Source organism: Delphinapterus leucas, chromosome 12, assembly GCF_059928025.1.
Source record: "Delphinapterus leucas isolate spDelLeu-1000000601 "Yukka" chromosome 12, BTC_Dleu_Yukka2, whole genome shotgun sequence".
Classification (NCBI taxonomy): Eukaryota; Metazoa; Chordata; class Mammalia; order Artiodactyla; family Monodontidae; genus Delphinapterus; species Delphinapterus leucas.
In genome coordinates, this window is record NC_143140.1 from 95096737 (window position 1) to 95124308 (window position 27572).

General features: G+C 48.8%; 1 protein-coding gene across 4 annotated transcripts in view; it reads left to right on the top strand.

The window, feature by feature from the left end:
• The window catches only part of SMOC2 (SPARC related modular calcium binding 2), a 156620-nt gene that overhangs the window by 53518 nt on the left and 75530 nt on the right, over nt 1-27572 (top strand). For 2 of the 4 annotated variants that reach the window (XM_089922262.1, XM_089922264.1), the window contains exons 3-7: nt 2494-2600; nt 3597-3696; nt 17975-18022; nt 20971-21054; nt 22289-22363. In XM_089922262.1, the coding sequence (XP_089778388.1) occupies nt 2494-2600; nt 3597-3696; nt 17975-18022; nt 20971-21054; nt 22289-22363 (414 nt within the window). The remainder of the gene's footprint in view (nt 1-2493; nt 2601-3596; nt 3697-17974; nt 18023-20970; nt 21055-22288; nt 22364-27572) is intronic. The other 2 variants (XM_089922263.1, XM_089922265.1) reach the window with 1 other exon arrangement.

Genomic DNA, 27572 nt, shown 5'->3' on the forward strand with positions numbered 1-27572 from the left:
CTTAAAAGTGATGGACAAATTGGAAAAACTGAAAATAATATAATTCTGAGGCTCTGCTTAATATTTTGATTTCTATAAAGAAGGGCATTTAATTTAGCCTCCAGAGTGTATCTGTTAACCACATATGGTTTACAGCGATGCTAAGGGCACAGGGGGGAGTGTTCCAGCCGCTCAGGATGAGCCGTCCCGGACCTCGGCCGGGGGACACAGCACAAGGGCGTGTTAACGACAGTGCGCTGTACATGCAGAAACTTTCTGAAAGGGTCAGCCTCATGTTAAGTGCCCTAACCAGAATAAAATAAAAAACAAAGTAGAAAGAACACTAGGGAGATGTTACTAATTTGGGGCGAACTCCCTAGCGTGTTTCTGTATTTCCGTAGGATGGATGTGGCGGACGCTCTTCGGCCCCTTCTCAGGAGCGAAGGCCCTGCCCCTGACTAACGCTTTCCGGGATCAGGGAGTAACAGGCAGTTGGTGTGAGGCAAAGAGCGCTCCTGCCTAGTAGGCGGCTACAGACTTGCTCTCAGGGTTGCTCGACACGGGCCCTGCAGTTCCTGCTGCAAAGTCTTCCTGGTTTCCTGTGGCTGAGTCGTCAGCCACGTGCCAGACGTAAACCCGGAATTGAACGCGCCGTCCGTGTGAGAGGTTTGAGAGCTCTCCCGCCAGTGGCAAATGCGGAGTCTTTTCCAGAAGACTGGAGCCCGGAACGGGGCCCGTAGGTGGTTTGGGAAATGTCTGCGTTTTTGGTGTGTTCCACAATAGTTCAAACGTTAGAAGTAATTTGTAACCCCGTCTGTACCCTCGTGGAGACCTCGCAAGCTGAGAACTCATGTCACTTTTCCTTTTAGACACAGTCAAACCACAGGTTATGCTAAAAAAATGAGGACAGAGGTCCAGCAGAGCAGTGATTTCTCCTCAGCTAAAACACAGGCTACGTTAAAACCACATGTTGCCGAGTGCTGGCAAAAATGCAGATCAAGACGTGAGGCCTGAGCCTGCCTGGACGTGTTCCGCTTGATGCGCAGGCCCATCTTGCTGGAGGCGGCTGCCACGGGGCTTCCACAGAGTCCAAGATAAGGGTTTCCGGCAGCAGAGTCAGTATTCAGACATGGACACTGCAGGACAGGCAGCCCCGAGCCCTGGAGCTCGTGCCCAAATGGCATTTCGTTGTAGCCAAGAGGTTTTACTACCAAGCAGTCAGAAAGTCACCATCTAAAAATGCTGGGCAGTGGACACGTTTGAAGCAGTATCTCAGTGTCCAGAGGGCCTTCCAGATCTAGACAACTTGTAATTTAAATCTGGAAACACTTAAGAAAAATGGGGAAAGCCATTCCTTTCAACTTCTAAAATTCCAAGGAGCTACATCAGATGACGGTCTAAAGAACTAAGACGTGTGCCTGGGGTGCTGCCTGAGGGCGTGAGGCTAGTGGTGGCAGCCCTGGGGACGTGCTTCCCCACGGTGGACGCAGATTCTGCACGGCCTGTGGTCGTGAGAAGAGGGGCCCCTATCGGGGGTTGGCCCACCTGTGTAACTCCTCCTGGGTCCTGAGACAAGCAGCAGGAGTGAACAGGCTCTGGTACCGCTTCAGATGGAGCAGGCTGGCAGCTCCCAGGCCCTGCCTTCCCGCCATCGCAGGTCTCCACGGTGGGTCTTGGTGTCTGTTTCCTCATTCCTGCCATCCAGAGCTGGGTTAGATGGGCTTGACTGTTTCGGTCTTTCCCTTTTCTACTAGTTTACGGTGTCCCAGGGGATATCTTCCTAAGGAACAGTAGGAACATCGTGCTTTGTATCAAATCATCATGTTGTAGTATTTTCATGTGAATGTGTGGAAATTTGTGCTCAGTGCGAGGACTGATAAAGATATTTGACCCTTTGATCTGATTTACTGTTGGACTTTCCACTTGAGGCGAGAAGCGCAGGAGCCTGGTATCACTCTCACGTCCTAAGAAACTCAGATGCAGAGGAAAGAGGCTGCCGGGTGGACAAGGGTGGACCACAGATGGGTCCCACAGATGGGACCACAGACCGGGTCCCCTGGGCCGCAGCCGAGGGCAGGAAGGCACGTAACCCCAGGGTGTCCGCCTGCCCCCCTCCCTCCAGGGCAGTGCCTTTGGGCTGAGTTTCACCGTGGCTCCTAGACCCGGTCCCCACTTGGCGCGTGGCCTGGCCCCTGTGCTCCGACGGACCTCCTAGGATCCGAGAGTCTGTCTGTGACCGGCAGGCTACTGTCCGTCTCGCATTGTCTGGGAAGCAGAGTCCACATTTCGCCACGGGCAAGCCGAGTGGCCTTTCAGAGACGCGGCTTCTGGGAGAAAAGCGTCCCTTCCCGCCGAGGCCCGGCCTCCCCACGGGGATCCTGCTTGCTGGCCGGGCGCCCGCCGGGCAGCCATCCTCCGCGCCGGGCCCCTCTGGCCCCAGCCCCTCGCGCGGGCGGTGCCTCTGCAGTGCATCCCGCGGCCTGACTGCCGCCCTCGCCCTGTGCCTCCCCGCAGACGTGTCCAGGTGCGTGGCCGAGAGGAAGTACACCCAGGAACAAGCCCGGAAGGAGCTGCAGCAGGTGTTCGTCCCCGAGTGCAGCGACGACGGCACCTACAGCCAGGTGTGCAACCCGGGGCGGGGCGGCGGGCCTCTCACGGGGCAGGGGTCTTCCTTCCTATCTCAGAGTGGCTCCTCCCGAGGGGGTCGCTGTCACAAACAGGGCGAGTCCTTCCCCGGCGCACGTGCTCCTGTCACGGCCGTGCCGTCCCCCCTCACTGCTGCGAGATGGACCGCGCGGCTTCCTCTAGGCCGGCGCGCGGCTTCCTCTAGGCCGGCGCACGGCTGAGCCTCCAGCTCCGATTCGCTGTTAGTCGCGGAGGAGAGCACGCCAAGGTCACATCTGGTTTCTGGGGTCACCTCGTTAGTCAGTGGTGGCGTCTAATCACCCAGTGCTCTATCTGGAGTGTGTCAATATTGTTATTGCCAATACTATGATTTCTTATTAAGGGAAACAAATTCCTGAAATACTACGCTAACTGACATAGCTTTTGGTAGGAAAAAAAAAAACCACACACAAGACAGGATCTGCTGTGAGCCATCCAATAATGATGTGAGCTCTGTGTATTTTTACAACAATCATTTGACCTTTGAAAGACTCAGGAAGGAGAGAGAGAGACAGAGAGAAGCTGGAGCCATGGGTGGTGTCCACGCTGGCTGGCTGGCGGTGGTGGGGAGCTGGGGCAGTGAAGGGACATCCCGCCGGCAGCCGGACTGCAGTCTCCTGTCTGTCCTGACTCCTTGGTGCCTGGGTTTCCCTCTTGTTAAGATGTGGGCTTGGGCCCCATCGCAAAGATGAAGGATTAGATACTGAACAGTTATGGGCTGACGCCAACCGGCGTTCACTATATAACACCTCTGGTCCCTTTTGTCCCTAAGATCCCAGGTTCCAGAGCATCACAGGTGGTTTGCCGGGTGTTCAAACGCAAGGGCTCAGGAAGCACCAGGCCTCCTGGACCTGCGTTGGAATTGAGGCTGGGCTGCAGGTGGTGGAGGGGGCCTCACGGAGGGTGGGCGCCACTCGCACTGACTGCCCCATCCCATGCCGTCCCTCCTGCAGGTCCAGTGCCACAGCTACACGGGGTACTGCTGGTGCGTCACACCCAACGGGAGACCCATCAGCGGCACCGCCGTGGCCCACAAGACGCCCAGGTGTCCCGGTAGGTCCAACTGAATTTACGAGGTGAAACTGCTACTGGCATTATTGGCTGCTTTCTGATCATCTTACAAATGTTTGCTCATAACTGAAAAGAGATTCAGTTTAGGTGGAATTATGAGGAATGTTGGGAATGGATTTGAATCACTGGACAAAGCCCAAAGTATTATGAAAACTTTTTTTTTTTTTTTTTTTTTTTTTTTTTTTGCGGTACGCGGGCCTCTCACTGCTGTGGCCTCTCCCGTTGTGGGGCACAGGCTCCGGACGTGCAGGCTCAGCGGCCATGGCTCACGGGCCCAGCCGCTCTGCGGCATGTGAGATCCTCCCGGACCGGGGCACGAACCCGTGTGTCCTGCATCGGCAGGCGGACTCCCAGCCACTGCGCCACCAGGGAAGCCCGAAAACTTTGTTTTTAAGAGAGCTTAGGAATGGAGGATCTGGGTCTGAACCACAGTAGGTTATGGCAATTCGGGGCTCTTAATGTTTAGAAATAACCACAGGGACAGTGGTCATCAGCGGAAATGAACAAATGGTTTCATTGGCCGAGAAAAGCAAACATTTCGGCGTTTGTATGTATATATTTGCAAAGAAAAAGTGGCTCATTCGTCACAGATCCCTTTCCAGATGGTTTATTTGTGTTATTTTATTACTCATAAGAGGACCTCATATACTGAAGGTAATAATATTGGTAGGAGAAGAATCTATAAAATGGTCTGTTTTCCATTAATATTTTACCAAAAATGTTATAAAAGATTCAGATCATTTTTATTTGAAAATGGTCTGCAGCTTGAGTTTTGATTAATTGGTGAGGGAGACTATCAGACCATTTATGAAGAAATTTCATGATCTTTGTATCACAATCACTAGATTAAGGTTACTAGGGGAGAACATACTGTTACGTAACAATACAAAACATCTTCCTGAATTTTCATGCAAAATATTGAAATGTGTATTGACAGTTTACTTTTAGACCCCTTTTCTGTTTCAAGAACAGGCATCTTATAATTAGAAATTCTGTTCATGATTCAGACATTTATACCAGGAGCCAAGGCACAGGTCAGAACTCCCAACTGCCTCAGAACGATGATGTGTGTACCTAATTAGCAGTAACACAAAACCTAATTTTAAGTGACTGGTCATCACTTACAAGCCAGGGGGTGTGCATAATGTGGAATTAAAATATACTTAATTTTAAAACTGTTTTGTCATCCAAGATCTAAAAATTGCTGTAAATATATTTTCAGTGAGCTTACATTTGCACCTAATAATTCTTTGACAAACTCATGGAGTAAATGAAAGAGAAAAAAATTAGCATAATGAGTTGGCCTCTGTGTGTGTCCCTCACTCTGAAAGTTACTTGCAAATGCTTATTTCAACCAAGTAACAGCATTTTGAGTCAATCTGAGCCTTATTTTACGAAGGAGACAGCAGAGGAGATACCTATTTCCGTGATTTTAGTGACACCTTTTGAGAAATTAAGTAGTGTCTGAAAGAACTTTCTTAGAAAACCATGAGCAAAGTTGGCTGGATTTCTTATAACTTCCCTGTAACACTTTGTTTCTAGAATCAAACCACTGTACAGTTCACTCACATTATTTTTTCCAACCAGGTAGCAGCAATATTTTGCTGTATAGAAATGCTCCACTTTTTTCACCGCCCATGTGGATTTTTTTGTTTCAAGTGATGGGTTATGGAAGAAAGAGTATCTTCCCCTTTGCTTAGAATCTGGTGTTTATTGCATGGAAAATGCCAGCAGGGGCGGGGAGGGCGTGTCTCTGAGGACACTTGTGGTGTGGGCAGGGCAGGCTCCCTCCCAGACCGAGACCGGGCTCCCTGTAGGAGTGCCTCCCTTTTCACCCCCGTGGCTTGCTTTTGCAGCTTGGCCAGAATTATGGGAAAATTCTGTGAATCCCCAGCTGTATTCATGCTTTTATTCTGCAGAGATATGGGTGGGGGAGAGCAGGTGCCTGTGCTCAGAACACGTGTGGAAACTGTGGCTTGCAGGGGGTTGTTGAGAGAATCTTGGTATTTAAAGGGAGAGTGTTGGGAGGACTGAGTGCATGGCACACACAGTGTTTATGATAGACTTTTGTAACACAATGTAACATAACTTCTTCCCAGATATTGACACACCCTCACCAATCTCGTGCAAGAGTGTGGCAATGAGCATCACCTTGGAGAGACTGTGGTTAATAACGTGCATGTCACCTGGTCAGTTTCCATCTGCAAACCCCCAGGGGCATCCTCCTCCCTTCCCTGGGACCCTGGCTGACACCTGCTGGGGCTGATACGCTTTGTCTACTCTCTGTAGAGCGGGAGTGATTTCCATCTAGTTTATTACAAATGATTAACATCAGCAGTCAGCAGTGGTCTTTGGCCCTGGAGTTCGCACGGAGCTGACCATACAAGCACATTCTATAGAAATTTGAAAATCAGAAAAAGATATTAAAACTTAGCAATAAACAATAACAGTCACTTAGAATGCATGTGTGTGTTTATTATGAACTGGTGCAGACACACGTTGCAACAGCCCCTGGGGAGGGCGGGGGACGTCCACTCACAGCTGATTTCCGTGGAACAGAGGGGGCCCCAGCATCCACGTACCCCCGCCCACTCCTCCCAGAAAGACCTTCAAAGGGAAGGATTCTTTTATTTCACAGTCATGTGTTTTTAAGCCATTAACGCAAAGCACCACATTCCTGTGGATCAGTAAGAAGAACGGGATAATGAGGCCATCTAGCAGAAAAAGACAAAAGTCTTGAACAGGCAGCATTTTACAAGTGAGGAAATCCTAGGGACCAGTGCACATAGGAAAAGGCGCTTGTGCTCATTGGTAGCAGGGAAATGCAAACCAGCCTCCCAGGGAGACTCCCTGACACCCAGGGGAGGGGCAGCAGCGGTGAACCCCGGGGGGCCCCGACGTGCCATCCGCTTGCCCCTGAAGACGGGCCCGCTTTGGAGCGGGAGGCGTGTGAGAGAGTGTGCATGGCATACTGGTAGTGATGTAACCAGATCCTGGAAGCCAACGAGCGTCCACTGGTGTCTGAGGGAGAGATCACGTGCTTGCCTGGCCCACGGGTAGGACAGGAACGGCGAGAACACAGGGGAGCTGCTGCAGAGAAACGCGGCTCCAGGGAGTGTGTCTGCGTGAGGGGGCCGGAGCCCGGAACACCGCAGCCCATTTAAAATTCAAAAACCAGACAAAATTCGGCTTCAGCTTCAGACTCTCAGGGCGGCGGTGAGGTGTGGAGGGGGGAGAACTCTGTGACGGGAGAGAGGGCGGGGCCTGGGGGCTCCTCCCCCTGCCGGGACGCTGTTTCCCTGGACCTAGGGTGATAAGTCACCGGGCTGTGCGTCTGTGTTGACGCATGTCGTGTGTGAGTGTGATGTTTCACAGATTCAGAAAGTTAAAGTTGCAAAGCCAATGGAAGGGGTAACACACTGATTTAAATTCTCCCCGAGGTTATAAGTTATCTGACATCCTTTCCCGAGGATTTTGACAGAGGGAAGGTGCTGGATGTCTAGGAAGCGGCAGAAGGGGAGGTGGGGGGGGTCAGGACGGCCCCTTCCCTGCAGGGGAGGGATGGCAGGAAAGAGACTGTAGGAGGGTTTGGGGAAGACCGGTGTCAGGGTTAGCATCTGCCAGGGGATGTGTGGGACGAGCGGGGAGAGCAGGCTGGGAGCCCATGTCAGGGCCGACGGTGGCCGGGCTCACACTCACGGGGCTGTCGTGTGTCAGCATCACGCCCCCGAGGTAGAAGTGGTCTTACCTTCTATTTACAGGTGAGAGCCTGACCCGAGGCCCCTGTGCATGTAAGTGATGGGGCTGGGATGTAAATCTATGCTTTTGTCTCCATTGCCCACATTTTCTGCCAGATACCATAATGTGACTTCATGGGCCTTGAATTCCTTATTTATAAGAAATAATGAGTTGGAATATGTGTAGCTCCCAGCTCTGAGCTCCATGACCACGGGGCTGTGTTGTCCAGGCCCCAGCGAGGTGCCTGAAGGACAAGGAGTGCCACTCCCCACCCTCTGCAGTGACTCCTCGGTGACCCTGGAGCCCACCACCTGCTTTACTCAGCTTCCACCAAGTCAGCGCACTTCCTGGACCACTTGCTCGGGGGCTGACAGGTAATCACACAGATTTTCACAACGAGGGGAGGACCTGCCTTGTCTGTCCTTCCGACCACGGACTCGGACTCGTGACTCTCAGTGGAGCTCAAACCTTAGTGGGCAGGGAGCTTCAGGGCAGAAATCAGCCCCTTTGGCCCCTGTTGGCCCCTGCTTCCTGGTGACGGGATCATTCCCACACGGCGAGGACCCTGAGAACGGGATCAAAGCAGTCCCTTTAGTGAGAGGCAGCGGCCAGGCCCCGTGACGCTCGTCCCCGTGGCTGCTTCACCTTCCCTCCCTAGAAACCCACCTGTCATTTCTCGTTAACAACCATCTCCATGAGCAGCGCTTACCGAACCTTTGCCAGGCCAGGCGCCCACAGCCGGACACACCCGTCGAGGACCTGGGAGTTCCCTGCGGAAGCCGCGGGCCCCCAGAGGGGGCGACTCACCATCCGGAGAACGCAAGGAGGCGTCTGGAGGAGACAGTTCCCAAAGAAGAGGGGCAGAACTGTCTCCTTCCACTGCTTAGTCTCAGGGGGCCCTGGGTCTGCTCTTCCCCTTACCAAGTCCGGTGGGGGTGGTGAGCAGGGGCTGGAAGGGCTTTCCCTCTTCTGGGGAAGCAGCAGCCTGTTGCCCTGAGACATTATTCAGGACCAAACAACTGCTTTTTGAGCTAAATCCACTCCCAGCCCTGCCCTGCCTGACAGCAGGCGTTCCTGGAGATTATACCCCCAGCCCTGCTGGTCTAGACCCCTGGTCTGCTGCGGGGAGGGGGCTCTTCACTCGCACCAGGGATGCCCAGGAGGGTCTTCCCTCCGTCTTTCTTGCTGCTGAGGGGCCGGGTCCGCAGGTCTCCATCCGGGCACAGCTGACTTATATTTATTCTGCAGGGATTTTCTCTTGTTCTTCTTTCTAAAGATTTGAAGACTGACATTGCTGGGGGCGGGAGGAGAGCTTAAAAACAAAGGACTTTTTTCCGAGGGAGGATTTCTGTAGCTGGCCCATTCTCGATTAATTGGAAAGAGCTTCGGGGTTTTAATCTCATCCCCCTCTGTTACCGTGCACCCTAGCCAAGAGTTTATTCCTGGCGTGAGTACAAAGCAGTCGAAGACATTGTAAGCCGAGCCTACATGCAGGAACTCTTAATATTATGATATCCAAAGAATCTTCATATGTAACTCAGCTTGAGGTATGCGTTTGAAGTAAGCTACAGACCTCGGGTTATAGAAGAGACGAGCGACACCCACAAATGCGGCTTGAGATTCTGCCCGCACCGCCATGCACCCCTCTTTAAACCAAGGCCAGTTGTAAGGACAACGTTTCCGGGGAAGGAGTGGAAATCTTGTTCAACCGGCCATGGCCACATCAAGTGTTTGAGGAGTTCCTTCTCAAAGCGTAGAATACGATCTACTCTTTGATTTTAATGATGGAAAGCTTTGCAGGAATGAGCAAATCAGTGGTCGTTTCTGGGAGTTTACTCAGCTCATGCATTCTGATGACAGCTTCTTGGACCAACTTCTAAATTGGGGTTTTGGAAGACCTGGTTATAAATGACAGAGAAACTTGGATTAGACTGAATCACTTTTCTATATGTTATTTAACGTTAATTGAACTATGATCTTTGCATTTTCCTACGATGCCTAAAGTTTTGGCCTCTACCTGAAATGGTGGAACTCCATGTTTGTGTGAATATCCTTATGATTTCTGAAAATTTTCACTTTATAAAGAGAAGCTGTTTTTTCCACCAGTGAATTTCCCTGGTAATAAGTTAAGGGTCCTCCAGAGCTGAGGAGCTTGAAAGAAACATCCAGAACAACTGAATTCCCAAATATTGAAATCAACAACACAGCTGCGCCTCTGAAGTACCTCTTTATGAGAATTATTCAAATGCACATTCAGAGTCGTTTGCTTGATGGGAAAGGTTACAGATCAGAGGCAACATTTTTTTCCCGTCAAAATGGCTTTTTCTTCAGGCTTAACAGTTCTCTTCCTGAAAACGATATTTGTTAAAATAAAACATTTGAGTACCTATTGGCGAGGAAATGTGAAAACAAAGAAGTACAAGACAGAGAAAATGCACTGAACGGAGCCCGCGTTTCAGGTGGAGGTGAGCCCCGGGGGAGGGGTCGGCTTTGCTGCCAGCCTTCAGTGCAAACTTCTCTAACGAAGTGATTTTTTAGAGAAAAATATACATTATATTACTGTCTAACACCTACTGTTATGACAATATTTGAAGTATTGAGGAAATTCATTTTACATCCATGATGAGAAAAAATAGTAATTTGATACAGTCAACACGGGATATGTAAAATTTCTGATAAAAGTTCCACACTGTGGAAATTTCAGAAGGTGTTTAATTGACACTGAAAGATTTTTAAAAATTAAGTCAGATATTCAAGGAAAAGACCACGAGGTGCGGTTATTGTGCTAAACAAGACTTAGAAGCCTGTTTGAGAATCAGCGTGAAGGACCCCTGAGGACCCCGTCTGACCAGCACCAGCCAGGAGCCAGATTCTCCCTCGGCCCTTGCCTGGCTGTGGTGCTGGGGCATGTCTGCGCCCAGAGCCACAGCTGTCTGTCTGTCTGTCTGTCTGTCTTTTCCTTTTCAGTTTGGACTTCTTTTGAATTATTTATTTACCTGATGGGCAACATTTTGGTGGTGTTAGTTTTCCTTTCTGGAAAAAAGTACTTTCTGGTGTATAATAGTTGATTTATATTATAATCTGCTCTATTATTGTACTCCATTATACATTTAATTTGGTGGCTACTTTATAGCCGCATCTTTCATTACTTTAAAAGGATACTCTATAAACTGTCCTCTTCCACACTTAAACCATAAATAGCTTTTTTCTCATATTTTCTAATATTTAACAAAACTTCATAGAATAAATTAAAAGGTCTTTTAGAAGTAAATGGTCCCAGAACATATAACTCTATATAAATAACAATGGCTAATCTCTGCCAGAGGTATCCCACATCTCTGCATTAAAAAACAAGTATATGTATTTTCCTTATTTTTTTTAAACAAACAGAACAATTTTTTTTGGCACCTTTTTTTTTTTTTGCGGTACGCGGGCCTCTCGCTGTTGCGGCCTCTCCCGTTGCGGAGCACAGGCTCCGGACGCGCAGGCTCAGCGGCCATGGCTCACGGGCCCAGCCGCTCCGCGGCATGTGGGATCTTCCCGGACCGGGGCACGAACCCGTGCCCGCTGCACCGGCAGGCGGACTCTCAACCACTGCGCCACCAGGAAAGCCCTGTGGCACCTTTTAAAATGTACAGCTGCCGTGGTCAAACGTTGGGAAGGTTCATGAAACTATTGACTGTGAACGACCCTGTTGCAAGAATGATAGTGGTGTTTGTTTTCTCTGGCCATTGAAATACGTGAACATGCAGACATTAAAGTAAAAAATATAAAACAAAGACATTAAAGTGGACACTGATGGAAAGTAGATCCAGAAATAATCTCTCAATTTTTTAAAGCAAAATTGGTGATTTACTTATTTCTTCTCTTACCATCTTGAGAAGGGGATTCTCAGATGTGGGACAGTCAGGGTGCTCAGCTCAGAGTGAATGAAGTCTGAACATCCCTTTTGTCTGATGCCCATTTAGCCAGGATCCCAGCTATTCAAAGGCAGAATCACTAGGTAAGAAAAAAGACGCAGGGAGAGTAAACCCAAGGTGACACCCCCTGTCCTTCGGGACGGGGCGGGCTTTCTTCCAGCCCATCAATTGTGAAGAGGCTCAGTGCGGGCAGACGAGCTGATTTTGTTTGGTTTCTGGGCCCACAGGAATATAAAAGTAGGAAAACAGGAGACATCGTGGTGGGTCTGAGGGAGCCGCTGGGTCTTGGCAGACAAGACATAGACAAGTTCATAATAACAAAAAGAATGCAATAATAATACTCACTGCAGAGAGCACAGGCCAAGCCCTTTTCCTTAGAGCTCTGGTGCCCAAACCTTGGTCCACAAAGGGCTTGACAACACAGATTCTTACTTCCCACCCCGGAATTTCTGATTCCATGGGTCTGGAGGGAGGCCTGAGTCTCGCTTTTCTGACAAGTTTCCCAGTGAGGACGCTGCTGCTCCTGGGCAGAGGGGCGACCGAGAGCCCCTGCCTGCAGTGGCCCGTCTCCAGTGTCAGCGCCTGGCCATCCCTGGGCGAGGGACACAGGGCCAGGCTCCGTCTCTCCTCCAAGTGGCCTGACTAGCCGGCTGGGGTCCTAGCTCGGTCACACCACCCGGACGTCACCTGAGCTGAGTAGGAGCGTCTGGTCCGAGCCCCTTGGGCATCTGGTGGAGGAAGATGCGCTTCGGCAGGTGTGCCTGGATGCTGAGAAGGTGGGTGTGGCTGCAGGGGTCCCCCAGGGGCCGCGGGCAGAGCTTCCCCCGGGGCACCCAGGTCTCAGAAGGATGCCCGAGGCCTCCCCGGCACAGGGCTGGGTGGGCAGTCTGGAGGGGACCTGGCCTGAGAGCCCCAGCGTCGGCTCCGGAGAGGCACGCGCCTTTGCGCCTGGGCCGGCCGGCTGTGCCCCAGAGGATGCCCGTGCAGCTCAGGGGGACCACTGCCCGCCCCCTGGGCCATTCACTCCACTGGAGGCAGAGGGACCAGGGGCCCCGGCGCCCGATGCAGATGATCCTGTCTTTGCTGCCCTGTACGTCAGGCTGCCTCGCCCCCTGCCCGGCTGGGCCCACCTTCCTGGAGCCCGTCCCCCGGCCTCTGGCCTCGCAGGGCGGCCCAGGGAGGGCCCTGGTCACGGCCTGGTCACTGGAGTGTGTCCTCAAGGGTTTTGACTGCAGAGGGAAGGCCCTCTCTTGTGTCAGAAGCACTGGGTAGAAAGCTCTGGCTTTGTGGGAGGTTTCTGCCGAGGGGGAAGCTGGAGAGGATGGGAGTGAACGATGAAGGTGGCTGAGAAGTGGGCTGAGGCGCCCAAGGTCACGGGCGGTGCCTCAATTTACTCGGCCAGCGGGGTCCAGCTGGGGAGGGGCCGGGGCTGCCCTGGTGCTGTTCTGAAGGCCGATGGAATGGCCCACGTGGTGCTTGGACTTCCCAGGTTTTCAACTGCTTTGACCCAAACGTTAACTGAGTTGCATCCGCATCAACTTTGGGAAGTAAACTGTGGGACATAACGCCATACTGATTGATTAAAAGTCACCCCAACGGCTCCCACTGTACACGCTGGTTCAACTGTAGGGCCGCCCCCGGCACTGACAGAAGGGCCCTGGGCCTGGGCTGTTTTCAGGAGCTCTGGCTCCAACATGGACTCGGCGCCTGGCCCTCGCATCCCCAGCACGTGTTCCAGTCAGGGCCCGTTTCTGCCTCTGCTCTGCAGTCCCTGGGCCTGTCCACAGCCAGGAGTGCGTAAGCACGTCTGAAGTCAAGCAGTGCCGTCAGGAATGTCCAGGGTTGCCTTAACCTCCAGGTTACGCCCAGGCCCCACGCACTGGTGTCTGCAGAGGCCGAGGTGAGAGGAGAGCCTGCCTGTGTCCTTGCAGACAGAGGGTGTGTGTAGGACACAGACACGGTGTTTACAGAGAGACGTCTGGAGCCCGCACGCTGGCTGTGCTCTAAGACCTGCTGTGCTCCTCTCACTGCCGGCCTGTGCTCTTGGCTCCCCTCTGCTGTCCTTTCTGCCTCATAGGTGTCCTCCTTCCAGCCTCCTTGGGGAGGCCAGCCCTGACTGCTCAGACCAAGTTAGTTCCCCTGTGGGCTAAAGGCACAGGAATGGACCCTGGGTCTGCCACTTACTGGCCAAGTGACCTTGGGCTGTTACACCTCTCTCTGGGTCTCAGTCTCCTTATCTGTCTAATGGGTATAATAGTGGCACCTGCTTCAGGGTTGCTGCCATCATTAGATGACTTAATGTATGTGCTGTGCATAGAATGACGACCAGCACACAGAAGGAACTGTATAGACTCTGTACACAGTTGTAATATGAATTATTTGAATAATTTCTGTTTAATGCCTATCACTCCAAAGTAGATGGAACTTTTTCTTTCTGTATCCCGTGAACATGTTGAATGAATGAATGAATGAATGAAAGCAAGTGGCCACAGAGAGGCCGATGTCACGCAGGTATCCTGCCAGTGGCTGCACATTTTAACCACTTGCTCTTGAGTGGAGACAGCATTGCTCTTTGTTGCAAGCGGCTGTTACCCTCTTGACCTATAAAATATACATACGTGAAGAGACAGGCTACAGGAGGAATAAACAACACGCAAATACCTGAGTGTCCTGAAATATTTTAAGTGAAAATCCATTGTGGCCTCTTACGTGTTGCTTTCTCTGCTGGCTTCTTCCAGCCTGTGGGGGAGGTCCCCACACTGCCATTTTCCAGATGAGGGAACTGGGCTTTGGGCAGGTGAGGGTACCTGCCCAGGGCACAGAGCTGGTAGGTAGTGATGTTCGTTCTGTCACCCACGTTCTGCCCTCTTCGCACAACACACAGTCGCCATGCTTATCCACGTCATCCACACATGGTCCTGACCAGAAAGTACGAGGCAGAGCAGCCAGACAGCTCCCGAGAAAAGCCCGAAGTCCTTACCCTGGAGGAAGAGCCTAGAAGGATGGTGAGACCTGGTTAGTCCTTACCCTGGAGGAAGAGCCTAGAAGGGTGGTGAGACCTGGTTTAGGTGCAGAGCTTTGTGGGACCTCTGCTTTCAGAGCCCGGGGTCAACAGTCTAGTGACCTAGCTCAAAGGAGCAGGGAGAGAAATGCTCGTCCAGAAGATACGGCAGACTGTAGCCTCTCTGCTTCTACGCCCTTCCTTCCTTCTTCCTCCTTCCTTCCTTCCTTTCTTTCCTTCTTTCCTTCTTTTTTCTTCCTTTCTTTCCTTCTTTCTTTTTTCTTTTCTTTCTATCTTTTGTTCTTTCTTTCTCCCTTCCTTCCTTCCTTTCTTTTCCTTTTTCTTTCTCTTTCTTTCTTCCTTCCTTCCTTTCTTTCCCTCTTTCTTTTTCTTTCTCTTTCTCTCTTTCTTCCTTCCTCCCTCCCTCCCTTCCTTCCTTCTTTCTTTCTTTCTTTCTTTCTCCCTTCTATCCTTCCTTCCTTCCTTCCTTCCTCTCTTCTCTCTCTCCCTCTTGTCTCACTCTCTCCCTCTGGCTGAAGCAAAGCCACGTGACATTGTGAATCTGCTCCTGGACCTGAGATTCCAGAAAGGAATGAATCACTGAGCTTGTTTAACTGTGCTCTGAAGGACCATCAATGTACTTGCTAAGCAAGTGCCTGCCTGCAGTGAGCCGACCTCCTCTGGCTGCACACATTGCAGCCCCTCTGCCCCTTAGTCATTTCTAAAGTACGTCGAGTGCTTGTGAAAAGGACTCCTCTTAGACCACCAACCCTTCCAGCAAACACTGCATCCTGCTTGGCGCTGTTTGGGCAGCAAGCTGGCATTGCTGAGTGTAGCTGGATTTGAACCAAGGACTCAGGACTACAGGGCTCATTATTCTTCCCCTTGACTGTAGACAGTCTCCTCACATTGTCTTTCTGTGGTTTCCTCCACCAGAAATGCATACCTTAATTGCTAAAAAAGCCACCCTTTTAAAGTAGCATTTAAATGGGATGAGATCTCACAAATGGAAGGAATTCAAATGTGTCCTTTGAAATAGGAATCTGAGGGGCAGAGTGTGCCTGTCTGAAGGTTCAGCCAACCAGCCCATGGTCTGCAGAGCTGTTTACTGCCATCCACACTCCTATTTCTAGGCTCCCTTTCTGCACTTACATCCTGGAATCTCACCTGCTCCAACTCTTGGGAGTTCTTCAGCGAATTCTTACCTCCAGAAAGACGTAATGAAAGAACAAGAGTGGCGTCGTGGTTCTGGGTTCCTGGATTCTACTTGGCCCAGTGGCACTGCTGTGTGGAAAGTGATGCTTACCTGTCTCCCGAGCCCTTGAGGACAGGGTGCTGGGGGAACCTGGGGCAGGAAGGCATGGAGGGGCTTCTGGTCCAGAGGCAGTTGGATGAGGAAGTACACACCCTGTTGGGATTGCACGCCCCCCCACCCCGCCAGTTCTGTGCAGCAAAATATTTGGAGCAGGTTATCCAGGGACGCTTGGTTCTATGTTAAAATTATTTCTACATCTTAGGAACAAGATGGAATTAATTTCGTGCAGATTTATTTAAGTGAACACTGATTGGATTGGGTGTGGCTGATGAGCAAGCCACGACATTGGTTGGTTCAGAGACAGAAAGGGAGCCAAGGGAGTACGTAGATACTTTCTAAATGTTGTCTTCAGACCTCAGCCGCTAATCAAAGCACGAACCAGCAGCTTGGAGACTTCAGGCCCTAGGTTACAAAATATTATCTTGATTCAATTGAGAAACTCTCTTGGGGTGGGGGCTTCTAATTATTATTTGGGATGTTTGCATTTAGCTCAGAAGACTAAAACCTACATAGTCGTATTCAGAAATATTACTGAAATATTGTCGTTTCCTAGAGTCAAAATAGAAAACATTTTTTGACTCACTGCCGAGACACATGATAAAAATAAACCGATAGGGCTTCCCTGGTGGCGCAGTGGTTGAGAGTCCGCCTGCCGATGCAGGGGACACGGGTTTGCGCCCCGGTCCGGGAAGATCCCACATGCCGCGGAGCGGCTGGGCCCGTGAGCCATGGCCGCGGAGCCTGTGCTCCGCAATGGGAGAGGCCACAACAGTGAGAGGCCCGCGTAACACAAAATAAATAAATAAATAAACCGATGACTAAGAAACTTAAGCCCTTTAAGAAATCTGGATTTGTAAAGAGATGCTACAAAGGGAGAAGTGAGCAAAGTAGGATCCTGAAAGCTTTGTCAGAAGGCCACACAACGAGCTCACTTTATATCCCTGGGAATTCTCACCAGAAGTAAAACCCTGTGTTTTGACGCTGGAAAGCATGTAACATTTCACTGCATGGTACCGGCCACAGCTGGGAAATGACCAATAGCTGCTTTGGGGAGCACCTCAAATATTGTGCAAATAGATGCACCAGGAAAATCTGGTCCTTTTTATCTATTGACCGAACTGCATTTCCAGGTGCCTATGATTCAAGTATTTCAGACAAGCAGCTGGGGGGGACAGGCTGTGTCTCCTGCAGAACCGCACTCGGGCCACCTAGTGTTTACTGTTGTATCTTGCTCCTTCCTGTAACCCCTGGGCTGAGTGTAGGGGAACCCACGCCCTCAACGTCATTTCTGTCAACATTTGGAGAGGATGCACAGCATCCCTGACTTACACTGTCTGCCCCGTCCTTCAGGATTGAGTCTACAACGATCTGCTCGTACGTTTCCTGCTATAGAACCATGATATTTCCAAGACAAGATAAACATTCTCAAACTGTCCTAAAGTTTATATCTTTAGTATAAATACAAGTCTGTATTTCAATGTGATATTCGAAATTGAAAAAACGAGCAATGAATTTCAAGTTTTATTTCATGAGATGTTTTAGCTGCGGAGTCTTGCCAGCATATGACTAGGGGAATACTAAATGAATCCTGGATGGAATATTCTGAACTGGATGGGCAGATAAACTCCAAATTAATGCTGAACAGAATTTGTTTATTCCTTTGAGTAGGTGTAATAACGGTGAGGAAAATGTTGGTGCCATAACAGTTTCAGTCTATGGGGAAGGCAGAGCAATGCCTCCTATTTGTAATATAAACCTTTCAGGGTAATATAATGGTTAAAATTTTATTAAAAATTAGATAACCTTAGCGTATTTGCTGTACTCCCCTTACAAAAAGATGGTTCCTCAGTTTTCCATAAATCAGAATTCAGCTGAAACCAGGATTTTTATTTATCTGCAGTTGAATAACTTTTTATTACTTTTTAAAAAGTTTTAAAAATTTTAAAAGTTTAAAAAAATCTAATTCACTCAACTATCCCCACATAGTGATGTACGTTTAAAAGGTTAGTATCATATTTTTCATGCGAAGAAACCGCTATATTTTGTACCCTAGAGGCTCTTATGTACGTCACATGCCAGGCGGCCAGAGAAATGGGAGCTAATCTTACATTTCCTAGTTTTGGGCTTGTGATTTCAGATGACAGGGCACTAGGTAGCTTGTGTAATTTAACTAGAAAGTGACAAAGCCCTGTGAATTAATCAAAATGGAATAAAATGTTTGTGTAACAATTAGTGATGACCATTTGAAAGCCAAGAATAATTTTATCCCTTATTTTCCTCTTTTAGGTTCCATAAATGAAAAGTTACCCCAACGGGAAGGCACAGGAAAGACAGGTAACTATCTGAAAATGAACTTCCTTGATATATGACGACAGCGAATCCAATCTATGCCTTAAAATAACTTCTCAAGTTAAAATGTCAACGTATATCAGTGATGGTAATGAGAGCTGAAGCCCTTTGTTAATTATTTATTCATTCAGCAAACGTTTATTCGACCCTTAGGGTTGTTGGGACCAGGCAGGTGCCGGGCACGTGACCTGCTGGGTAACCCACCCGTGTCCGCGTCAGGGCTTCTTAGACGTGGCTTGTGTTGGGACCGCCTGTGGACGGTGTTAGGCTCATCCCGGATCCATATCTGTGCAGGGGACTCCAGGGCTGGCACGAGCCTCTAGCATAGCAGTTGTCAGAGGTCACTAATGGAGCTCTCCTCATCAGAAAGGGGGGGCTGTTTCCATCTATGACAGTCACTCCTTCTAGGACCAGCACCCAGAAGGAACCTGACGGAGCAGGGAGCATTTCCTTTGGAAATGCTGGGAACCTGACGGAGCAGGGAGCATTTCCTTTGGAACCTGACGGAGCAGGGAGCATTTCCTTTGGAAATGCTGGGAACCTGACGGAGCAGGGAGCATTTCCTTTGGAAATCATCCCACAGCTCCTGGAGCATCTCCGCTGGCCGCCGCAAGCCCACCGTGACCCCTTTACCCTTTCCTCAGCTGTCACCCGTTGGTCTGTCTTTATATCAACCCGTGAAGTCAGAATTTATTTTTAAGATGAAATAAAAATAATGTACCAACATCTTAAGCACTTATTTTTCCCTGAGGTAGGTTATAGTATATGAACCAGTAATAGAGAAAAGTGATATGGAGTCAAAAGACCCCAGTTTTATTCAACCCAGGGCTTTCAAGTGTGTATTGAAGTCACGGTGGCCACTGTCCTTGTCCTGGAAAGATCGTAGAGTCTTTGTATCATTAAGATAAATCCATGAGATCCACACAGATTGGCACACGAGTAATGCCAGCTGTGTAGACAGCATGCAGGGCGGGCGCAGACGAGGGCGGAATTGGAGCGGTTTCACAGAGGAAGAGGTGAGTGGAGCACGGTGGGTGTGAAAGCTGGGACAGGTGTGACCTGGGCAGAGACCCTCACAGGTGGGGAGAAGAGCCCAGTTTGTAGGCGAGAGAGGGACCGGCAGGTGGGGTCAGGACCCTGGCTCGGGCGAGGGTTTCCGTTTGGGAAGGGGGAGATGCAGATGGGGTGAGCATTCTGGTACGTTTTAGAGGAGAGGAAGTATACATGTTCGTGGTGAGAAACAGGAGTCAAAGGCTGAAAGGGAGACGGAGGGAAGCACTCTTTCAGGCGCCCCCACCCAATCCTGTTCATGGTGATACAGGTCGAATCCACGGTAAAAAATTTTTAAAAATCCCCAGGGAATTGGCACGTGGGCTCAGAAGTGGATTTAAGGGAAGAACACATTCCTTGTACTGAAGCCCCTTGATCTCCAGACGTGCCTGTCAGAGGAAATACCTGAGAATAAGTAACGAAGCTGGGTGACCGGGAAAAAGAGACATTTAACAAACTCCCCTGGAGGGAAAGTGAAAGGCACCAAGCTGCCCGTGGCTTTGCTTCATTTTCTAAGGCTGAGCCCAGTAGGTGCCAGTGGGCTAGTTGCACCGGGACAGACTCTCCAGGGGCCGGAGCCTGGTAGTGGGTTAGGAGGATCACGCTGCCCAGGGGCCTGTGGCCAAGGCAGGAACGTAGGGGCCCCTGGTGCTGGCATTAGGGGCGGGGGAGGGGCAGGAGTGGGGGCCGGCACCCTTCATTGTCCCTCAGGGACGCCCCCCGCCCCCCCGTCACCTCTCGCCCTGGTTAGCTCGGCTGAGAACTCAGACTGGCCTGGACGCAGGGATCAGACGGGGGCTGCTGGCGCCAGCGTGGTGGCCCGCTTAGGCCTCAGCAAAAACGTGCAACATTAACTGTGTACTTTCTGGTTGTTATTCCAAAGCGTGTTTAAATATGCTAAGACTTTTCTCAGTATGTTCTGTTAAGACTTTCAAATATGTTTTCAGTATGTTCCCCATTTCATTCTTGGAAGAAGATTATAGAATATTCAATAACGAAATACTTCTAGTTTATTGCTACTATCATTATTTGACTTGGCTATTTCAGATAAATGATGCTACATTTTGTCAGTATTTTGACAGATAACAAGCTTTTTTTCTGGAGATGGTTAAATGTTAAAGAATTTTAAAAATATTCTTTTTCGTTTTCCACTGAAAAGAACTTCATTTTTATTCTTCAGAGAGCTGGGATAGTAATGGGTCACAGTTAACTACATAAGCCATGTGGCTGCCCCTTCCCTCTACCACTGCTTGCTGTATTTTGATCCTGAAATTGTTAAAAAAAAAAAATCACACGAATAAAAACACTAGGCTGGTTCTCGAGAGCCCCCCGCAGTGTGCCTTGTAACGGGGTCCCTGGCTGGGGCCCCCTTGCCTGGGGGGCTTCTAGAGGCTTGCTTACCAGGGAGCCCAACGAGTGTTTTTCAACTAATTCAATAAAGACTGTGTCCTTGGAATAATGTTTTCAGTGAAATGGCGTAGAGCTTTCTAATCCACACTCGTCCCTCTGTCCTCTGACACTCTCACCGGGTTCCCCACCAGCCTCTCACGTGTCGACACAGGAGGCCTGAGGGGTCCAGAGACCCACGGGGCACAGTCCAGGGCCTGGGTCTCCATCCCTGCCTTCCACTCTGGAAAACAGGGGCACAGCAGGGATGCCAGCCCCCCAGCCCCCCCCATTCCTGCGGACCCTCCCTCATCCGTCCGGTTGGCTCTGATGCTTTACATCACACCTAACCCTTCCCCGTGGGGTCTGTTTGGAGCTTTGAGCCTCTGTATGGTTTACTGAGTGCTGGGTTGTGGTTTGGTGGATCGTGGGGGTGTATGCAATCCTTAGGGTCCATCCTGTATGCACACTTACTTCACTTACTCTCATAATTGTAGTCTCCTTGCAAATCTTTTCCGTTCTGAATTCAGATGATGCCTCAGCTCCAGCGTTGGAGACTCAGCCTCAAGGAGATGAGGAAGGTGAGTGTCGGTGGGGAGTTGTGTTGGGGGTAGGGCGCGGGCCTGAGGGTGCAGCCACGTCCTCTTGCGAGGACTGCGCTCAGGACGGGCTGGGTTGGCCTTTTCCACCTTTATGAGGCCCCTCCGTCCCTCCTTAGGGCCCCTGAGTGTTGCTGCGGTGCTTTCACACAGCACACGCAGAGGCCTCTCTTTAAGTACAAGTCTCTGAGTTGAGATTTTATCTGGATAACATGAAATATATATTTCCAAAGGGTGCGCTAGCATATGCCATTTCCCCCGCTCACTCTTCATGTCATGTGATCACCACCCTTACAAAGACCAGTTTTGTGAAGTCAAATGTATAGAGGTGTTTCAGAGGCTTACTGAATTTTGTGGTTACGAGAAGGATGGATTGCCTACTCTTAGCCTTTAATACATTGTTGTAGGTATTTGCCACTGTATCACCAATTCTCAGGTCGAAAGGGGGGTCAGGTTTGAAGACCAAGTGTAAGGAGTGCACATAATAAATAAATCAAAGATCAGAGGGTAGGATGACATCGTGCTTTGAAAATAATAATAACAAGGATAATCATGATAACTAACTTTTGCTTGGCAGTAAATGCCACGGACTCTGTTACTTGAGCCCACTGAGCCCTCAGAACGTTGTATCACAGATGAGAGCGTGTCTGATGTCACAAAGCTGATAGGTGACAAAGGCACGTGTGACCAGCCGGTCGGCCTCAGTGTGGCTCTCGGGCACGTGGTATACTGATCGCACCGTAAATATTCAGTTACATTTGTTAATATTACTACCAAAGATCTGTTCCCAGAATGTTGTAGGCAAAAGTTACGCTTTACATACAGCACTTTGTATTGAATCTTTCAACTGAGTGACGACCCTGTGTGTTACATGAATATCCATCTTTACCACACAAGGATATGTTTCTATACTTTGGGACTTTTTGCCAAAACCTGTTCTTTACAGTGGAGCCTGTCTGGACTCGTATCACTTTTATTTATACTTTTGGATGAAGAAAGAAAGAAAAAGGCATATGCTAAAGTTTTTAAAAATGTATGTTGTCATTCCCTTTTGTTTCATGCACGTAATCATTATTTTTAAAAAATCTCTACAATGTGTGTTTACTGACTGTATTGATTTTGGGGGCTTTTCGACTGCCTGCTGAAGTCTTTAATTGAGAGGCTTTGTGTTTTCGTGATGAATTAAAATAATCATCATTTTATCTTGGTTCATTAGATGTTGCATCACGATACCCCACGCTTTGGACTGAACAAGTTAAAAGTCGACAGAACAAAACCAATAAGAATTCAGGTAAAAAGGAGCCCAGTGTGACTTAGTTAATGGACCTGGAAAGTGGTCTTGTTTTCTGGAAGTTACGTGCAGAGCACATCTTTTTCCCTGGCTACCAATGAGTCATGCAAATAATGCCATGGCTTGCCCACCAAAATACAGTTCAAATCTGAGTGTTTTATTAAATATGGTAAGTTATAGAACATATTATAGAATAGTTAACAGTTTTTGCTCAGAAATTATCATTATGGATACGTTTTCCTATTGCATAGAGACATTAACTTGTACATTTCTCTTATGAACTTTAGAGACCGAGTTAGTTTTGTTCAGTCTTGTCACCGTATTTCCAAAACTTGCCTAATTTGGTTTGCTTCTGTACCATATAGACTAGTACATGGGAAATTGGTTCAAACATTGAATGTTTCAGATTTATTGGGGGACCTTGAAATTCAGGGGATTTCACTGATGCCCAGGGGAGCATCAGTGTGGCAGTACTCAAACTTAATTTGAGAAACAAATATAAAATTATTGTAAGAATGTCATTGGAAATGTACATTGTTTTAAAAAGCAGTTCTAATTGTCAGTAGGAAGCTATTCAGGGTTTGACAGAGTTAGTTCCGTATAAGTTCACAGAACAAATACGTCTGTATTTCACCCATCACTTTCTGTTACCAGATTTTCAGGCCTTACATGACCTGTCAATTGTAATTAACTAATAAAAACAGTGCAGACTTGCAGTACTTAGTGGGACTAAAAATAATGCTTCAGGAAATTCCAGTTTACGTAAGTTACCCTACACTGTAATTTGATTTAAATCAGCCTAAATGTGTAGAACACAAAAAGGTGACATTGAGTTGACTTGTAGACATGGGGCATGAAATTATGAGGTTATATCTCTATTTAATGCCAGTTGTTCAGATACATGCTCTTTCTGAGGGTCCAAAGAAAGTCAGCCCTAGTGAGTATTTTAAGATGTTAAATATAGTATTTACTTTATTAAGTTTAGTGATAAAATGGCAAACAATCATAGATTTTACGGAATGACCACCGTTGTCACTGAGATTTCAATGTCAGAAGAGTTTCCTTTGTACTTAATTTTTATTTTTAAAAGATACTTTTAGTAATAATCTTCTTTGGTAGAAGTAGACACATTTATTTAACAAAACATAAATACGTTGTAACTTTTTGTTATTCTGTGTTTTTAAGAATTTACCTTGTTTGTGGGTACTCTTTCATGTTCCTTTATAGAAGAAGCCAAACTGAGAATGCATTGCTTTTTTTCTCTGGTGTTTCTTTATATCAGTTAAAAGTACTATCCCCCGCACCCCCACAAGTTTGCACTAAAGTAACATAATATTACTTACGTGACCAAACATGGGGAGTAAGATTGCCATGCGTAGTGAGGGAGGCCGTGTGGGTATATGCGCAAATGTACTTTGGAGCATAAAGTGATAGTCGTTTTCAGAAGGGACCTCCTTGTAAAGGAAACAAAGTAATCCGAGTCTATGAAAATTTACACGTGATAGGCACTCAATACATGTTTATTTATTCCACGTGTTCCACGGCCACTTTGATGGCATCATTGCGTTCTTATCTAAAGCAAACTAAATGAAACAAAAAATAAATACGTAAATAACTAAAAGTTTGATCTAATGTACATACCATGAGTGTTTCACTGCTAGACTTTTAGTAATTGAAGTTCAATATAAATATAAATGAAATATTCTTCTGTTGGTTCATTATGCAGGAAAAGCATCATTTTCATTATATGATTCAATATACATTAAGTGACCAAAACCTAAAATTGCATTTTACTTAAGAATGCGTGACTCGGTTTTTTTCTATTAGTATATAATTGACAGTGTCTGTTTCTTTATGTACTTGAATCATCTTATTATATTCAACTTTATCATTCCATTTATAGAAGTTATAAAAATTGATTACGAGATTTTACCAGATAAGAGGTTTTGTGACAGTTTAATTATATCAAATTAATTTATATCTCTGTTTATTAAACTGTTACTCTTGCCCTGCGGTATGTTAAATACCTTCTAGATTTCTGCCTGATTTCCTTTAAACCAATCTAGAATACTAAAGAATGCACTTTCTTTGTTAGTTGGAACAACAGTGATAGTAGTAAGAGCGGCTAACGTTTCTCGTGCTTACGATGTGCTGGTACCTCACATGCCTCGTTGCCCCTCTGTCCTGCTCTGCCGACACAGCAAGCCAGTGGGGCTGCTGCACTTCCCATCCCCGAATCTCAGAGGAGGAGAAGGCAGTTACAGCCAAGCCCAGACGGCATGGGCAGGGTCTCTGAGGATGGGAACTGCAATGCCACCTGACCACCCGACCCCGGCCGTGATCCTCACCACTGTCCTTCAGAGAGCGGACACCTCCTCTACCCCACTGAGACATGGGGGCGCCTGGCATCGCTGTCTGTGCTCACCTGGTGACACAGCCGGACCCCTGTTAAAATGCACCTGTGCTGCCTACAGCCATTGTCAGCCGTTAAACCTTCAGTTCGAATCCTTCTTCACATTGAGGGGACGGGGCAGAGAAAGCTGGAGGAGTGGGGACACAAGGGCGTTTCCCACGGTGGCTGCGGACGAGCGATGCGGACGGACCCTCTTGTGTCTTCCAGCCTGACCCCGCCGCTCGTCCCCTTTCTCATTTCCCCGAAGACCCTTCTTCCTGGCCCTCGTCCTCAGACCTCAGACTGTTACCCGAGCAAACCGCGCACTGTCTTACCTACATTCTTATTTCCTATCCCTGCTCCTGGGAAGGCGCACTTTGTTTTTCAAATATTCTCAACTCTCGGTCACTGCTGGGTCTGCTGGGGCCCCAGCTCCTGGCGCGCAGACGGCCTCGTCTCGGCCCCCTGCGCGCGCCCCCCGATGCCCTCCCTCTGTGCGCATGCTCAGCATCACTCCTCCCGTCTGCTCCGGGCTCGTTTTGCACGCTTAGCTCTGCCCTTGTGACGGGACCCAGCACACAGCCCGAGCGTGCAGTCCACACCCGCAGGTCCCCAGGGCAGGGCGGGGGGCTCCTCCCTCAGCCCTTCAGGGAGTGGAGGGGCCGCATTCCAGGGAGCTATCCCTTCTAGACTCGGGACGGAGGCTCCCATGCAGCCCGTTTCCCCGGCTCGCTAGCTCTTCATGAGCTGGGTCAATAACCCATCCAGCAGGTCCCGACTGCGCGTCCACCGGCCGAGCCACGGCCCCCAGTCTCTCGGTCAAGCACAGACGTTCCCGTGAAGGCAATTTGTAGAAGAGAGCGACGTTTAGATGGGTGACTTTGAGTAAAGGAGGTTCCCCTCCACCCGTCGGCTTGCTCACCCAGCAGGAGGGGCCCCCATGATGGCCCGTGGGGCGTGGCATGGGCAGGCGGACTCTGTTTATCTTTTCCATCAGGAGAGCACAGAGGGCTCTCTGTTGTCTCATTGTTTATTTCACATAAACAGTTTATCCGCTGAGTGGGCCCCTGTCCTCCTGTGCAGACACTGCAGTGCACCAGGCGTGCAGGGCTCTGCGGGGACCCAGGGCTTCGCTGGGGTCCACGGGCGGGCAGCGTGCAAGATGGGTCCTGCATCGGCGTCTCTGCCCTGCTCTGGGGAAAGAGATGCGTTCTGTCTTTGCCCCACACCTCCAACGGTTACCCCCGGAAACGTGAGCTCTAAGGTCCCGGAGTGGGTTGTCCTTTGACGTGTGCTGTGTGACAATCCCCCTTGGAAACACCCTTGTTGGCCTCAGCCGTGATGCATGGGAACCCCCTCGTCTATTTGCTTTAGGAATCTACGGTTTGGGAAGGCTGAGGGTCTTCCCCACCCTACTCCGGCCACTGTCACCATCTGGGGTCACAGTGCCTCCGCAAGGCCCAGCCTGGCCAGCTAGGAGGTGGGCACTGGCGGGGGGGCACTAGCGCCCGCTCCCAGCGGCTTCAGAGCAGGTGGTGCTTCCTGAAGACCACGAGCGCGAATCTGGGGCATCATCGGGTGTTTGGTTTCATTACTTATTCAAATCCCAAGTTGGCAGGGGAGCATGTCTGCTTTCTCTCTCTGCCTGTGGTCGAGCCAAGGAGATGGGCCCTCGGAGGCCTCCAGAGGTGGGCCCTGAGTTCCAAGGTGCTGCAGATGGCTGCAGACCCAGGGCACACGCAAGCCGCTCAGCCGGCTCTGATAAACAAGCCCCTGGCTTTAGTGGTCTTCTGGTTTGTGGTCTTTTTAAGTTTTGCATGTGAGCTGGAGAAAACCTAGAGGCCCCGGTTTTGCCATCTCTGAAACCCTCCTCCCACTTGGAAGAAAAATATGTTTTCCTCCCTAAACCATTAAAAATAGCTCTGTTTTATATCCAAGAGATGTTCTGTATCTCAGGATGTTCCACAGTTTTATGGGACCCCCTCAGTGGAAACATTTTTCTATTTTATTCGGGATTGATAGTTTTTGTTTTATTGCACATATTAAACTTATTGCCAAAAGATGATTGTCTTTTGATTCTGCTTTAAATCATGGTAAATTGCATTCCCTGGGGGAAAAGAACACCAGTTATATTTTCTTTCTTCCTTTTAAAGCCTTAAAGTATTACTTCCTCATTTCCCTTTCTATTCCATTCTTCAAACATGACATTACAAGACAGCAAGATGCCAACTACATTCTTATAGTGTTGGTCATTTGAAGAGATTAAAATATTAAAATAAATCAAATAGCTCCTTTTAAATGGGTACTGTAAAAGTGTGCTGTTTACCGATATTAATTAAGCTACCTAAAAATGGACAAGACAATTTATCCAAGTTTCCTAACTATAAAAGGGAGTTTTAATTCCAATCATATTTAATTCTTAGATTTCAGTATTCAAACTCTGGTTAAATAATCAGGATGCAGCATTTCAACATAAGTACAGAAAAAAGTAATGGAAGTAAGCAAATTGTATCTGAGCTGCTTGAAAACACACACCAGCCTCTATACACACAGACATCTGTACCCTCACCGTGTGAAAACAAAAGAGGGCGTTCGACTTATTTATTCTCTGTGTAAATGAGATTCAGTCCATCGTTGAATTACTGATGTTAAACAGTGTCCTTTGTGGAGCCACAGCTTACAATTCGTGGAAAGCTTACTTTGCATCAGGCAGAGTCCTCTGTGATTTAATGCGTAATACAGCCCACTTCTCCCTGTCCTGTGGGTAAGAACACCTTGCAAAATCTCCAGGTGGCTGGCAGGGGTCTAGCCCAGGTC